The 15049-nt window shown below is 40.4% G+C and overlaps 1 protein-coding gene across 6 annotated transcripts in view; it reads right to left on the bottom strand.

The window, feature by feature from the left end:
• dlgap2a (discs, large (Drosophila) homolog-associated protein 2a) overlaps positions 1-15049 on the bottom strand; it is a 961527-nt gene that overhangs the window by 510987 nt on the left and 435491 nt on the right. For 5 of the 6 annotated variants that reach the window (XM_072560917.1, XM_072560918.1, XM_072560915.1 and 2 more), the window contains one exon: positions 957-989. In XM_072560917.1, the coding sequence (XP_072417018.1) occupies positions 957-989 (33 nt within the window). Of the gene's footprint in view, positions 1-956; positions 990-15049 lie in introns of those variants that run through there. The other variant, XM_072560962.1, reaches the window with a different exon arrangement.

Here is a 15049-nt window from a genome sequence, read left to right on the forward strand (position 1 = left end):
CAGAGAAAACAAGTCTAGAGACATTAAAAGCCTGGGCCAGAGTTTTTGCAATCAGTGGGAAGGAGAGAGATGATGACTATAATGGAGGTGGATATAAGAAATCTTGAAATGTTGACTGGAAGGTAACATTTAAAAATCAGCTCATGGTCAAAGAGGTCCCCAAAGTTGTGTGCAGCTGTTGAGAACATCCCATATACACTGCCCAGAAAAGCAACAGAATTTTGGCAGCAGCCAAACAAACCAAATGAGACTTTAAAAACATCATACTCCAGGGAATGCTGTCAGTATATGTATTTTATGGCTAAAATTTGTGAAATAATAATTATAACACTTCAAAAGTGCCTCCCAATCCACAAAACACACAGAAATTTTTTTTAAAAGTGCTCTGAACAAAATATACGACCAATAGTGATGTCTGATCGTGATTAAATCTCTTTTAAGTCTGACCACTATTTCAGGTCATCCTAAACTATACTGCACTACAGCTGTACAAAAAGATTCACTACAAGAGGTCCATACATGTTGAGATAAATTGATGCAACGAGGATCAAAATAATGAAAACTCAGGTTTTCAAACAATGTTTGTGACTTTTCTTTATTTGTGCTTCCTTTAGTTTGGATAGATTATAACCAAAATCATTACACTAATTTTCTAAGACCCAACAAATTTTCTGTTCATTGTTTCAAACAAACGAAACAATATGAATTAATGCCATGACTAATTCAAGCCGAGTATCTCTGAAATGCAATGATTAATGTACTAATGCAAAATAGAGAGAAAACTTACAATGTCACAAAGTAGTATGGTCTTGCTCAAAGGTGAAGAACACAGGATTTTGTTTTAAAAGATTAGCTAATTATCTAGTCATGTTAAACAAAATAATAAACTTTCAAAAATCTGACAAAGCATAACAACAGTGCCAAAATTGAAAAGTGACAGAAATAGGATCACTCACCTTCTGGCTCACCACACAAGTTACACTGTGATTCTGCAAATAAAAAAGATATAAGGAAATATCCATTACCGTTTTCAGGTCATGTTGGGCATTAGCAGTATACAATGCAAACAAATAGAAATGTGCCAGCACTATACATAGCATCATACAGCATGGAAACATACCCTTTGATACAACTCGTCCACACCAGCCATCCCAATCTGATCTTGTCCCATTTTCCAGCATTTGGCCCAAATCCTTCTAAACCCTTCCTATCTATATACCCATTCAGATGCCTTTTAAATGTTGTAATTATACTTGCCTCCAACACTTCCTCTGGCAGCTCATTCTGTGCATGCAGCACCCACTGCATGAAAAAGTTTTCCTTCAGGTCCTCTTTAAAGCTTTTGCCTCTCACTTTAAACCTATGCCCTCTAGTTTTGCCCCACCTGAGGAAAGAGACCTTGGCTATTCATCCTATCCATGCCCCTCATGATTTTATAAACCTCTAAAAGGTGACTCCTCAGCCTCTAACACTGCAGGGAAGAAAGTCCCAGCTTATTCAGCCTTTCCCTACAACTCACACCCTTTAGCCCTGGCAACGTCCTTGTAAAACTTTTCTGCACCCTCTCAAGTTTAACAACATCTTTCCTATAGAAGGGCAACCAGAATTGAAAGCGGTATTCTAAAAGCGGCCTCACCAATGTACTGTACAGCCATAACATGGCATTTCAATTCCTATATTCAATGTTCTGATTGATGAAGAAAAGCATGCCCAACACCACCTTCACCATTCTGTCTACCCGCAACTCAACTTTCAAGGAACTATGCACCTGCACCCTGAGGTCTCTTTGTTCAGCAACATTCCCCAGGGTCCTACCATTAATTGTATAAATTCTGCCCTGATTTGCCTGACCAAAATGCAACACCCCACATTTATCTAAATTAAACTCAGTCTTCGTTTCATTGTGTTGAACTAAGTTATATTATAACCACACATTTTAGAAAGCAATACACCAGTAGATTGTACATTCTTCTATTTTTCTTCACTTATGAACTAAAATAAATGTTTTAATTGTATTTATTCATTTCAGAAATATTTTGGAGATTTACTACATTTCACAGTCAAGCACATTGTCTTAATAAATCCTCAACTAAATTGGCACATTATTATTTATATACATCCACATTTATTTCAATAGTGTTTATTTCAAAGTTTAATTGACCGAAGGGCTGACCTAGCAGTAGACAAGCCTATTTGACGCTTATTATGGAGCTGGAAATTCAAAGTGAAATTTATTCAAGATCAGGTGCAAGTATAAGACCTGGATGAAAAGACTTTTGAGAGATTTGAGAAAGAAGATGAAGAATTGCCGTACCAATCAGAAACAAATGACTTTTTCAGGTTAATTCTAAAACATAAAGCTGGTGAGGTCAAATGCCCAGTTTGAAGAAAGAAGACTTGTGAAGAATACAAGAACATAGGATCATCAGAGGGTACCTTGGTCACTAATATCAATTAAAAATACTCAAAGAGTTGAGTGAAGGAATGTTATTTAAAAGATCACATGAAGGTTGGAAATGAGATGAGATCTTGTTAAAGCTGGGAAGTAGCTTTGGATTTTAAACATAACAGTAAATTTCAGTTGAGAATGGAGTGTAATGTAGAAACATGGTAATGTAATGTAGGTTAATGAGAAATATTTTTTCTGTAACTTAGTGCATTCAGTACCAACTAACTTATGTTCAATCAATGGGCATTTTAGTTTGTTACAGTAGAAGTATGGAAAACCTGACTTCTTGCTGTGCTATCCTTTGGGAAGTTCATGGTTAGAAAATTATGGGTCAGGACATGCACTGCTTATGTTCCCCGAAGAAAAGTTAACAAGTGAGTCAACAAATCAGAAAGAAACATGCTCCACACTATAACATGCTCAGTAGCATGTGCTGAGGGATTACAGGTAAGCCAATGACAGAGATCTGAAGGGTTCTGGAGTGAGCCAAGTCAGGAGTATTGGGTACAGATTGTTTGCCCATCTTGGGAAGATGAGGAGCAGGGGACTGGGGGGATCTTGAAGGAGAGTGGGTAGGAAGAAAGGGAGCTATTGCCTTTTTGGGGGGTGTACAGTAAGTAAAGCGTGTGCACCAAAGATAGTACCCACTTCCTTCCTGCTGTTTGAAAAATATTTTTAAAAATATGGGCTGCTCACTCCAACCTGGCTTCCCATGTAAACCATGCTATGGTACGGCAGGTATTGATATGACAAGCTTATTTGGCATTTATTATTTATTTATTTACATATCACAGGTGGGCTGCTGTTTTCAAAAGTGATCCACCTCTTCTATTATTGTGGTTAGCTCAGGGTGACAGGGAAGATAGTGGGTTGGCCACCTGCTCTATTTTATGTGCTCATATGCTGATAGCCCCACACATGATTTTTCAAAGTTATTGGTCTGAATAGGAATCATAACAATGGCAGTGGAATATAATGTGCAAATCTATTACAATACTGCAGCCTCATATTCTAATGCATTAGAAGCATTATCTTAATGTTAGCTTGCAGATTCAGTTGGCAGTTATGAAGGCAAATGTGATGTTCGCATTCATTTTGACAGGGCTAGAATACAAGAGCAGAGATGTACTGCTGAAGATATATAAGACTTTGGTCAGACAGCATTTGGAATATTTCAAGCAGGTTTGGGCCCTGAGAGGGTCCAGAGGATGTTTACAAAACTAATCCCAGGGATGAGGGGGTTGTCATTGAGGAGTAGTTGAGGACTCTGGGCCTGTGCACAACGGAGTTCAGAAGGGTGAGGGGGCATCTGATGAAACTTACAGAATACTGAAAGGTCAAGACAGAGTAAACATATAGGTGATATTTCCACTAGTAGGAGAGACTAGGATTCAAGGGCACAGCCTCAGTGTGGTGGAATGACCCTTTAGAATTAAGGTTAGGAGAAATTTCTTCAGCCAGAGGGTACTAACCTGTGAAACGTATTGCCGCAGAAGGCTGTGTAGGGCAAGTCATTGAGTGTATTTAAGATAGATATAGATATGTTTTTGATTAGTAAGGGGATACAAGGTTACAGGGAGAAGACAGGAGAATGGGGTTGAGAAATATCAACCATTCTTGAATGGCAGAGCAGACTTGATAGACTGAATGGACTAATTCTGCTCCAATGTTTTATGGTCACTCTCCTTTGAGATCATAAGTTGCTCCATTATTCTGCTGTACAAAAATTAAAAAGCTCAACTAAGGAGTTTCAAAAATAACCAACCCCCAACATATTCCTAAGGTAGAAGTCATTTTAGCTCCTGAACTTAATGTAAAACTGTCTGCATTGGTATCTGTCTGAAATCTGGAGAAATTACCTGGGGCTGCAATGTAAAATCAATTCAGACACCAATGCCACCAGATATACAAAGGAACAGTCTCCGGTTATTAGATTGGTGCTGGAAGAGGAACAAGTTTCCTTGTCATGGGTAGGATGCAGAGGGAAAGTTGAAGCTGTACTGGCCCAGCAACTTGTTGCAAAGCTTGGAAGAACTCTCTAATTCCTTCTGAAGTGATTTTATTTAAATTTACCTTTGCCTCATCTGACACTCTGCTATCACCTACCAAAGTTTGCATCTGGTATTTGGTGAGATTTCCAACAACTGAAGAATATCTCATAATGCAGATTTTATTATCAGGGTCCAACTTTCCACATTTTAATTCGGTCTTGATTACCTGTGGTAGATAATCTCCATTCTACCAATACGCAGTTGTCACTCCAAGCCCTTGCCTACACTGCACCCACCCTGACCGCATCCAACCCCAGCCAGGCTGGATTAAAAATTAACACCAGAGCTTTAATTTTATGCATTACAAGTCATAATCATCACCATTGCCTTATATGACAAGTCAGTGGTTGACATTCCATACCTATGTTTTATGGTATAGCATTGAAGAGACAGAAAAAATTATTTTTAATAACATTGACTTTAGTTATTTGTTGCTTAAATGAGCATAATGATCAATTACATAGAAGATACAATACTGAAACAGACAATTCAGCTTATTATTAATGTTCTACTTTGAGCCTCCTCTCTTCCCTTCTCATCTAATAAACTCAATACACCTGTACAACCCTTTATTCATTTTTCCCGGATTTGCATATTCAGCTTTTCCTTAAGTTTATCTGTATTACTTATCCAAACTACTCCCTGTAGTAGTGAGTTCCATATTCTCACCATACTTTGATTAAGAGTAATATTCTCCTGAATATTGATAATTCCATAAGTGGATAATTCTTTCTGTCCATGGCATCAAAACATTTCATAATTTTAAATATCTTGGTTTTGTCACCTTTTTCTCAACAGAAAATAGACTCGGCCTGTTCTTCCATTCAATAGTTGTGATCTTGTTATCCTGGCATCATCCTTACCAATTTGTGTTTTTGTATTCACTCTAGTATCATTATATTTTAAAACATAATATGGAGACCAGAATACTGCACAGTAGCCCAGGTGTGGTCTAAGCAGAATGATCACATTTTTAACCAAGATTTGCAGACCAAATAAGATTAGCACCCATAATTGCAGCAAGGTGAAATTAACTTGCTCTGAGCAGAGAAATGAGCTAAATTGCAAGCTGCTACTCTGCTCTTTTCATTTTACAAAATGGATGAGATCTACATTTCTAATAGGAGATTATAATCAGGGCTCCTTCAGAATTGTGGAGGGATACTCTCATTCTGACTGGTACCTTGTAACTGGAACAGTTGAGGGAAGGTAAACCATGCCCCTTTTCCACAGCAGTCAGTTTCCATATTTTGTGATTTAAAGATTCAGCATCACAGGCAGTGACTTTTACTTTGTTGGTAAAGACCATATGTCAGGTCAGGATTTCAGGTAGGTGTGTTTGGGAATGTGTGAGTTATATCTGGGGTCAGTTGAACAGTCACTCGGGGGTTAGACTAGATTTTTAATTGTCTAATTCCTAACTCATTAAGGCAAGCATGGCATATGCCTTCTTGACCATCTTACCCAGTTGCATCATCACTTTCAGGGATTTATTTTGTCTGGCACAGACTCGATGAGCCAATGTGCTGTAGACCTCAATGACTATGACAATGAGATCATCCCACTTGTGCGACACTGGAATTCTATTTTGAGTTTTTCAGAGTGTAACAGTAGAAAAACTCTGAACTAACTTGAGCACCATTTAAATCTTAGGTATAAATTGTAGAGATCATAGAATTTACAGTACAGAAGGAAGTCAATTGTCCCACTGTGCATGACCTTGTTTTTTGAAAGAGCTACACAATTAATGCTATTATTCTATTTTAAAGAAGAAATATTGCATATGCTTTCACAACTTAGTCATAGAGTCATAGAGACGTACAGCACGGAAACAGACCCTTCAGTCCAACATGTCCATGCTGACCAGATATCCAAACCCAATCTAGTCCCACCTGCCAGCACCTGCCCCATATCCATCTAAACCCGTCCTATTCATATACCCATCCAAATGCCTTTTAAATGTTGCAATTGTACCAGCCTCCACCACTTCCTCTGGCAGCTCATTGCACACGCGTATCTCCCGCTGCATGAAAAAGTTGCCCCTTAGATCTCTTTTATATCTTTCCCCTCTCACCCTAAACCTATGCTCTCTGGTTCTGGACTTCCCCACTCAAGGGAAAAGACTTTGTCTATTTATCCTATCCATACTTTGTAATTTTATAAACCTTTATAAGGTCACCCCTCAGCCTCTGACGCTCCAGGGAAAACATCCCTAGCCTATTCAACCTCTCCCTATAGCTCAAATCCTCCAACCCTGACAACATCCTTGTAAATCCTTTCTGAACCCTTTCATGTTTCAGAACATCTTTCTGATAGGAAGGAGACCAGAATTGCACGCAATATTCCAACAGTGGCCTAACCAATGTCCTGTACAGCCGCAACATGACATCCCAACACCTATACTCAATACTCTGACCAATAAAGGAAAGCATACCAAACGCTGCCTTCACTATACTATCTACCTGCGACTCCACTTTCAAGGAGCTATGAACGTGCACTCCAAGGTCTCTTTGTTCAGCAACACTCCCTATGTGTACACTTATATCATTAATTGTATAAGTCCTATTAACATTTGCTTTCCCAAAATGCAATACCTCACATTTATCTAAATTAAACTCCATCTGCCACTTCTCAGCCCAATGACACATGTGATCAAGATCTCTTTATAATCTGATGTAACCTTCTTCGCTGTCCACTGCACCTCCAATTTTGGTGTCATTTGAAAACTTACTAACGATACCTCTTATGCTCACATCCAAATCATTTATATAAATGATGAAAAGTAGTGGACTCAGCACTGATCCTTGTGGCACTCCACTGGTCACAGGCCTCCAGCCTGAAAAACAACCCTCCACCAACACCCTCTGTCTTCTACCTTTGAGCCAGTTCTGTATCCAAATGGCTAGTTCTCGCTGTATTCCATGAGATCTATCCTTGATAGCCTTGCTGAAAAATTTTGAAGAGGTAAAAAACAAGGGCTGATGAAGGAATGGCTGTTGATGTGGGGCACATGGAGTTCCAAAAGGCATTTGATACAATGCCACAAAACAGACTTGTAAGGAAAAGTATTGGTCATGGAATAAAAGGAACAGGACCAACATGGATATAAAATTGGCCGAGTGATATGACAGTAATGGTTAATAGTTACTTTTTGGGCTGGGGAATAGTTTACAATGGAGTTCCCCGGGAATCGTTATCAGGACTGTTAGTTTTTTCTGGATATATATATTGCAATCTAGATTATAATGCAGGGTAGAATTTCAAAATTTGCAGACGACACAAAAGTTAGCAGAATTGTAAGTTCTGTAAACAGTGTACAACCTCAAAATGACACTGACATGTTGTTGGAGGAGCTGAAGTTTCATATAGAGAAGTGTGAGGTGATGCACTTTGGTATAAACAACATGAAGAGTCAATGTAAAATGAGGACATTATTTCACTGAGTGTGAAGAATGCACATAAGTTATTTGAAGTTAGCAGGATGGACAGAGAGTACAAGTGCAGGGAGGTTATGATGATCTTATGTAGAACACTGGTTAGACCTTATCTGAGGTATTGTGTACAGTTTTGGATACAACACTATAGGAAGGATGAGAATGTGCTGGAGAGAGTGCAGGGGAAGATTACTAGAACAGTTCCATGGATGAGACATTTCAGATACGAGGCAAGATTGGAAATGTTGGGATTGTTTGCCTTCTCTCCACGATAAGAGGAGATTTGACAGACATTTTCAAAGTCAAGAGTGGTCTGGATAGGATGGATAAGGAAAAATTGTTTGCACTCATAAATGGATCATAAATTGAGAACCATGGAGCACAAATTTAAAGTGTTTTGCAAAAGAAGCAAATGCAAGAGGGAAAACGTTTTCATATGATGGATCGTTTGGATATGGATTGCGATGGAGGCATGGCTGAACTGAAGCATTCAAGAGAGCATTGGATGGTTATTTAAATAGAAATAATGCACATGATTATAGAAAAAAGGGAGGAGATTGACAGCAAGTTAAAATGCTTAGCTGGTGCAGGCACAATGGGCAGAATGGACTTCTTCCACATAATAACACTTCAGTATACTTCCATAACACTTTTAACAAAAAAAAGAAAAATCTTGTTTGTGTTCATTCTTTATGAAGACGACTTCCCACCTCCCCTCTCCCATTATAACCACTCCATGATGTTAACATTTATCTGATATTTCCTTGCAGCTTTGTTTCAATAATATCTGGTGGTGTATGTATTACATCGAACAATGAACATCTTTTTCACTCATGATATGTAGATATCCCTGGCCAGGCCAGCATTCATTATCCATCCCTAATTGTCCAGAAGGCACTTAGAAGTCAACCACATTGCAGTGGGTCTGGAGTCACATGTAGGTTAAGCCAGGTAAGAATGGCAGTTTCCTTCCATTAGAGATATTAGTTAACTAAATGAATTTTTCCTGACAATTGACAGTGGTTTCATGGTCATCATTAAATTCTAAATTCCAGGGGAGATCCAAGATGGTGGTGACCCAGCAAGTCTGAGTCTGTAGTGCTCTGCCCAAGACTCTGGCAAAGTGGGCTGCTCACCTCCACCACACCTGCCAAACCATTCAAAATAACTTATTCGATACAGTTAGTCATTTTGCATCAAACTTGAGTAGTTTGGTGCTTTGTTAAAATGACTAAGGCAAAGAATGCCCACAGCTCGCGGCAGGCATGTCCACAGCCGCCCCGGGGGTCTTACCTACGGTGGTGAGCCTTGTTGCTGTAATTACCAAGCTGGAGGAGAAGATTGATCTCTTCATGGATGAGTCCAGAAGCAGGTGAGAGTCACTCTCGGTTGCGTTGCAAAAACATGACCGAGATATTGAAAAAAATCGAACATCGCGCTGGAGGCGCGGAGCTAAAGGCCGCAACCTCTAAGGCTGCTGTAGAATTGGCCGTGGGTTGGGTCCGGACTCTCGAACAGCGAGTCCGGGCCTTAGAAGATCACATCGACGACCTCGAGAATCGGGGTCATCGAAAAAATATTCGTTTGCTGGGCCTTCCCGAACTGGAAGAGCAAGGCTAGCTTGCAGTGTTTTTAGAGCAGTGGCTCCCTCAGATGTTGAAGCTGGAAGCTGGATCAGGCCAGGTGCGAGTAGAGTGGGCCCACTGCATTGCAACACGCAGACCCGGGTCGGTCCACCGCTCCGCCGGTCCTGTTCCAGCTTCAGTCTTACAAAGAGAAGCAAATGCTCCTGGAAGCTTCCAGAACTCTCGGGAAAGATCCCCAGGACATGACATATAAGGGATCTAGGAGTATGCTGTTTCAGGATTTTTCCCCAGCTTTGGTCCACAAGAGGAGGGCGTTTGATGAAACAAAGAAGCGTCTAAGGGACTTAAACATCCAGCACTCCTTGCGCTACCCAGCGACGCTGCGTTTTAACCACGAAGGATCCGACTATAACTTCGGATTGCCGGAGAAGGCCAAGGAATTTTTGGACTCTCTTAAATAGATTGTAAGAATTAATCCGTGTGGTTAATGATGCTGTTCTGCACCCCTCTACACCTACCCTCCCCCCTCCCCCTCCCCCTCCCCCCCCCCCACACCCCCCCCCCCACCCCCACACCCCCCCACACCCCCCCACACACCCCCCCCCACACCCCCCCCCCACCCCCACCCCCCCCCACCCCCACCCCCCCCCACCCCCACCCCCCCCCACCCCCCCCACACCCCCCCACACCCCCCCCACACCCCCCCCCCCCACACCCCCCCCCGGGTTTACCCTTCTTTTTTCCCTTTATTGTTTAATATCATCTCCGGAGAGTAGGGAGGGGGGCTTATTTGTTCTCCTCTATGCAATTTCCTTTTTTTTAATAGGCCGGGCGGTTTACTTGATTCAGGTGAGGGGGTGCATTTGCTTTGTCCTACCTTATTTCTTTCTTTTAGAGCGGGGTTTTCCCCTTTTTTTGTGTTATTATACTTAGTTATTACCTGCTGAGACTGTAACTTTATAGTTTTATATGTTTATATGTGGTATTATCATTACTAAATGTATCTAGGTGTTGGTATGGGTGGGGGAGGTAGGGTACTCACTGTTAACTTTAGCTTTATAGTAAAATTGAATTTTTCTAATTTATTATGGGGTGCCTGGGTCGAGGGTGGGGCACTGGTTGGGAGAAGATATGATGGGTTTTAGGTAGGAAGTGATTCCCCCTGGAAGCAAGGGGGAAAATCTCCTTTTAAATATGTTTTTTTAAATTGAGAAATAGTTTTTTACTATATTGGTGTGAGCGTATTAAAGAATTTATATTTTTGTGAATTTTCTGTGGTCTATGCTCGAGGTGGTTTGGATGGGGTTCTTCCTCCCGGGGGGGGTCTTGGACTTGCCTGGACTATTACGGTTAGTCATTCGAATAAATGGTGCTCCTGGAATGTCAAGGGGAGTAATTCGCCGATCAAAAGGAAGAAAAATACTATCAAACTTCAAAAAAGAAAAGGTTGATATAAAGCTCTCTTACAAGATACACATTTACTGGATAAAGAGCACTTGAAATTACAACAAGGTGGGTTTGATCAGGCCTTCTTTTCATCTTTTAGTTCAAAAAGTAGGGGAGTAGTCATTCTCATTCGGAAGAATGTCTCTTTCAAAATCTTACGTCAGATAAAAGATGAATCTGGACGGTACATACTGATTAAAGCCCTTATAAATGGAGGAGGAATATGGGATTTTGAATCTTTATTGTCCCCCGGCACATCTTTTCAAATTTATAATGAAAGCATTCTCCAAACTGATGGCTTTTGGGGCTCGTTACACAATTATAGGAGGAGATTTTAATTGCATTCTGGACCCAGAGATAGACAAGATCCAGATATCCCCCAGATCCAGGCAATTGGCGGATTTGAATAAAGAGCTAGGATTAGTAGATGTGTTGAGTTGCCTCCACCAGCAAGGCAGAGATTTCTCTTTTTATTCTAATCCACATAAATGTCACACTAGAATTGATATGTTTTTTGCCCCCTTGACCTTTTTGAATTCCATATTATCCTGCAAAATAGGTAATATAATAATTTTTGATCACCATGCAGTGTATAAGGAAATCAAGACTAGGAACAATAAGACAGCCCCCCAACATTGGCATATAGATTCTTTCTAAATGAAGGATAGTAAATTCGTAAAATATTTCTCTCAAGAATTCAAAACCTTTTTGGAAATTAATTCAGGTACGGCTAGTAACCCGTCGGTGATGCGGGAGACCATTAAGGCTTATACGTGGGATCTGATCATTTCATACTCGGCGACCTAGAAAAAACAAAAGGGAGAACAACAGCGTCTACTCAAGGCTCGCTTAAAGGCAGCTGAGACAGCGTACGTTGATAGGCCCTCTGTTGCTAAATTACAAAGGATTACAGCCCTTAGGACAACCCTGAATACTGCGCTTACCCAAACGGCAAAGAAGGAAATATAATTGGCAAAGCAAAGATTATATAAATATGGCGATATGCCTGGTCGATACCTAACATTTCTTGCAAGGAAAGAAAAGGCCCCTTAAGCTATCATGTCCATCAGCGAAAGTGCTGGTACTTTGACTCACGATCATAAAAGGATAAACACAGTCTTCAGAAAGTTTTACTTTGATTTGTACAAATCGCAGGATTGTGAAGATAGAGCCAAGAAGTCCTTTTTTAAAAGCCTGGCCTTTCCGGACTTAACCCTGAAACAGGTGTCAATCCTGAATGCTCCCCTAACAACCCAGGAAGTACTTGATGCAATCAGGCAGCTTCAGAGTGGTAAAGCACCGGGTCCAGATGGATTTCAGGTTGAATTTTACAAAGAGTTTACAGGAGTACTAGCTGGTCCAATTATGGCCACGTACAACACTCATATAGTGAGGGCTGCCTCCCGCCTTCGTTGAGAGAAGCGAATATTTCTCTCATTCTCAAAAAAGGAAAGGACCCAGAAGATTGCGCATCATACAGACCAATATCTTTGCTAAATGTAGATTTTAAAATTCCTTCTAAAACATTAGCATTGAGGCTGGAGACGGTATTGCCATATATCATAAAAGAGGACCAGACAGGGTTTATCAAGGGCCGTAGATCATCTAATAATATTAGAAGGTTTTTGAATGTGATTCAAGTCTGTCATCAGGAAAGAATACCGGGAATAGTAGTCTCGTTGGATGCAGAGAAGGCATTTGACAGGGTTGAATGGTCATACCTGTTCTATACACTGGAAAGGTTTTTGCTAAATGGGTCTCAGCATTGTATAATGACCCCAAAACAGCCGTGATCACTAATGGTTTAGGCTCGGACAGCTTCAGTGTGGGTAGGGGCTGCCATCAGCTCTCTCACCGTTACTATTCACGCTAATAATTGAGCCACTAGCGGAAGCTACACAGGCTGATTCTAGTATAACGGCCTTGAGGGTTGGCACGGGTAAACATAAAATTACCCTTTATGCAGATGATGTTCTCCTTTTTCTTAGTAATCCTTTGATGTCTGTACCCCGCCTGATCCAATTTATTAATTTATTTAGTGCATTCTCAGGTTACAAACTTAATTTCTCAAAATCGGAGGCCATGCCGATGGGTGGTCTTGTTAGTATGTCCCACTTATTGGACGGATCTCATCTTCCTTTTTGGTGGTCTCTGGAGGGTTTTTTATGTTTAGGTATTTTTATCACCCCAATATTTGGTCAGCTGTACAAGGTCAATTTTGTGCATCTACTGGAAAGGATAAGGCAGGACCCTCAACGTTGGGGGGATCTTCCAATTTCTTGGCTAGAATAGCTCTAATTAAAATGAATGTCTTGCCCTGTCTCATAAACCCTATGAGAAGGCTCCTGGTGATGCTGCCGAGGCCGGCATTGCGCAAATTATATGGCTGGCTTGGTTCTTTCATCTGGAATCATAGGCGGCCCCTCATTAAGTTAAAGAAGCTACAGCTTCCAAAAGCAAGGGGAGGACTGGATTTTCCAGACTTTAGGAAGTATCACCTGAGTTCTCTATTTAGCTACATAGCCGATTGGGTCTCGTCTGACCCGCAATCAATCTGGCTGGACATCGAGACTTCTGAAGCAAAGTGTCCTCTTATTAACCTTTTATTTTTAGATAAGATGGAAGTCATTATGGACCATTGTAAAAACCCTATAGTATTAAACACAATGGAAGATAATGTGGCAAAACGAGGGTAATTCACATAAAACCTCCCCTTATACTCCTATAGTGGGAGCATGGAGTTTTCAACCGGGGCTCACAGACGCCACATTTAAATCCTGGAGGTCCAGGGGTATCTCCTGTTTACGGGATATGTTTGATGAGGGGGTCATGACATCTTTTGAACAGCTGCATCAGAAATTTGGACTACCCTAATGGAGACCTCTTTCGATACTTCCAAATTTGAGATTACGGACAGAAGAAGACTACATTATTAGATAGCCTTTATAAATCTGATAGGGAATGAAGAGTGTTGCGGCCAATGGGTTTACCTTCAGTCAGCACTCTCTATCATTTATTACATAATGAAGTTTCGGAAGACATGGAATGATTGTTTAGAACATGGGATCAGGAATTGGGGTTGGAAATATCCACAGAAATGTGGGACGACATCTGGGAAAATGCCAGAAAAATCTCCATCTGTAATAGAACACAAGCCATTCAATTATAGATACTCCATAGGACTCATATAGCACCAGAAAGATTGGCAAAATTTAGGGCAGGAGCATTCCCAATGTGTCCCAAATGTAAAATAGAGGTGGGCACTCTCACACACTGCTTATGGACATGTCAAAAGATCCGCAAATACTGGGTCAGAGTAGCAAATGCTTTGACAGAAATCTCGGGAGCGGAAATTAGAGTATCTCTTCTCCTGGGCTTTTTGAGCTTGCCTTCCCTGGATGTGCATGGGATGAAATTATTTTCCATTCTCTCCTTTTGTGCAATGAAAAATATCTTAGTAAACTGGGTAGCCGAGGGCCCTCCAGGACTTTCGAATTGGTATAGGTTGGTCATGGAATGTATTCCTCTTGACTTCCTTACAAATATGGTGCACCAAAAAACTGTATTAGTCTGTAAAATACGGCAGCCCTTCCTGAATTATATAGATACAGATATTTCGGCCATTTTGTCAAGGGCTTTCATCTAGTTGTGGTAGCGGTTCTGGCTGCTCCGGGGGCCCTTGGGGGGAGGAATCCCACATGAATTCGGGTTTTATTATGACTTGATATTAATTCGTTCTGAGCATGTACTTCGTTGTTTAATTACTATGTTATCCTTTTTTTTCTCTTAAGTAATGTAAGATATTTTATTATATGCTCTGGTTAGCTATAGGTTAGATTGGTAGTTAGTTGAGTTTTGTTTTCTCCTTTTCTTTCTTTAACTCTTCTTTTTGTCTGTTAGGTTTTGGTTATTATTTATTTAATATTTAATTGTATACTAATGTTTGTACTTGTGTATATTACTTTGCAAGTTTGTAAAAACCTGTTAAATTTTCAATAAAAATATCTATTAAAAAAATTCTAATTTCCGGATTTTTGAATTAAAATTCTATCATTTGTCATAGTGAGATTTCAACCCAGATCC

The sequence above is a fragment of the Chiloscyllium punctatum genome, chromosome 3 (assembly GCF_047496795.1).
Source record: "Chiloscyllium punctatum isolate Juve2018m chromosome 3, sChiPun1.3, whole genome shotgun sequence".
NCBI lineage: Eukaryota > Metazoa > Chordata > Chondrichthyes > Orectolobiformes > Hemiscylliidae > Chiloscyllium > Chiloscyllium punctatum.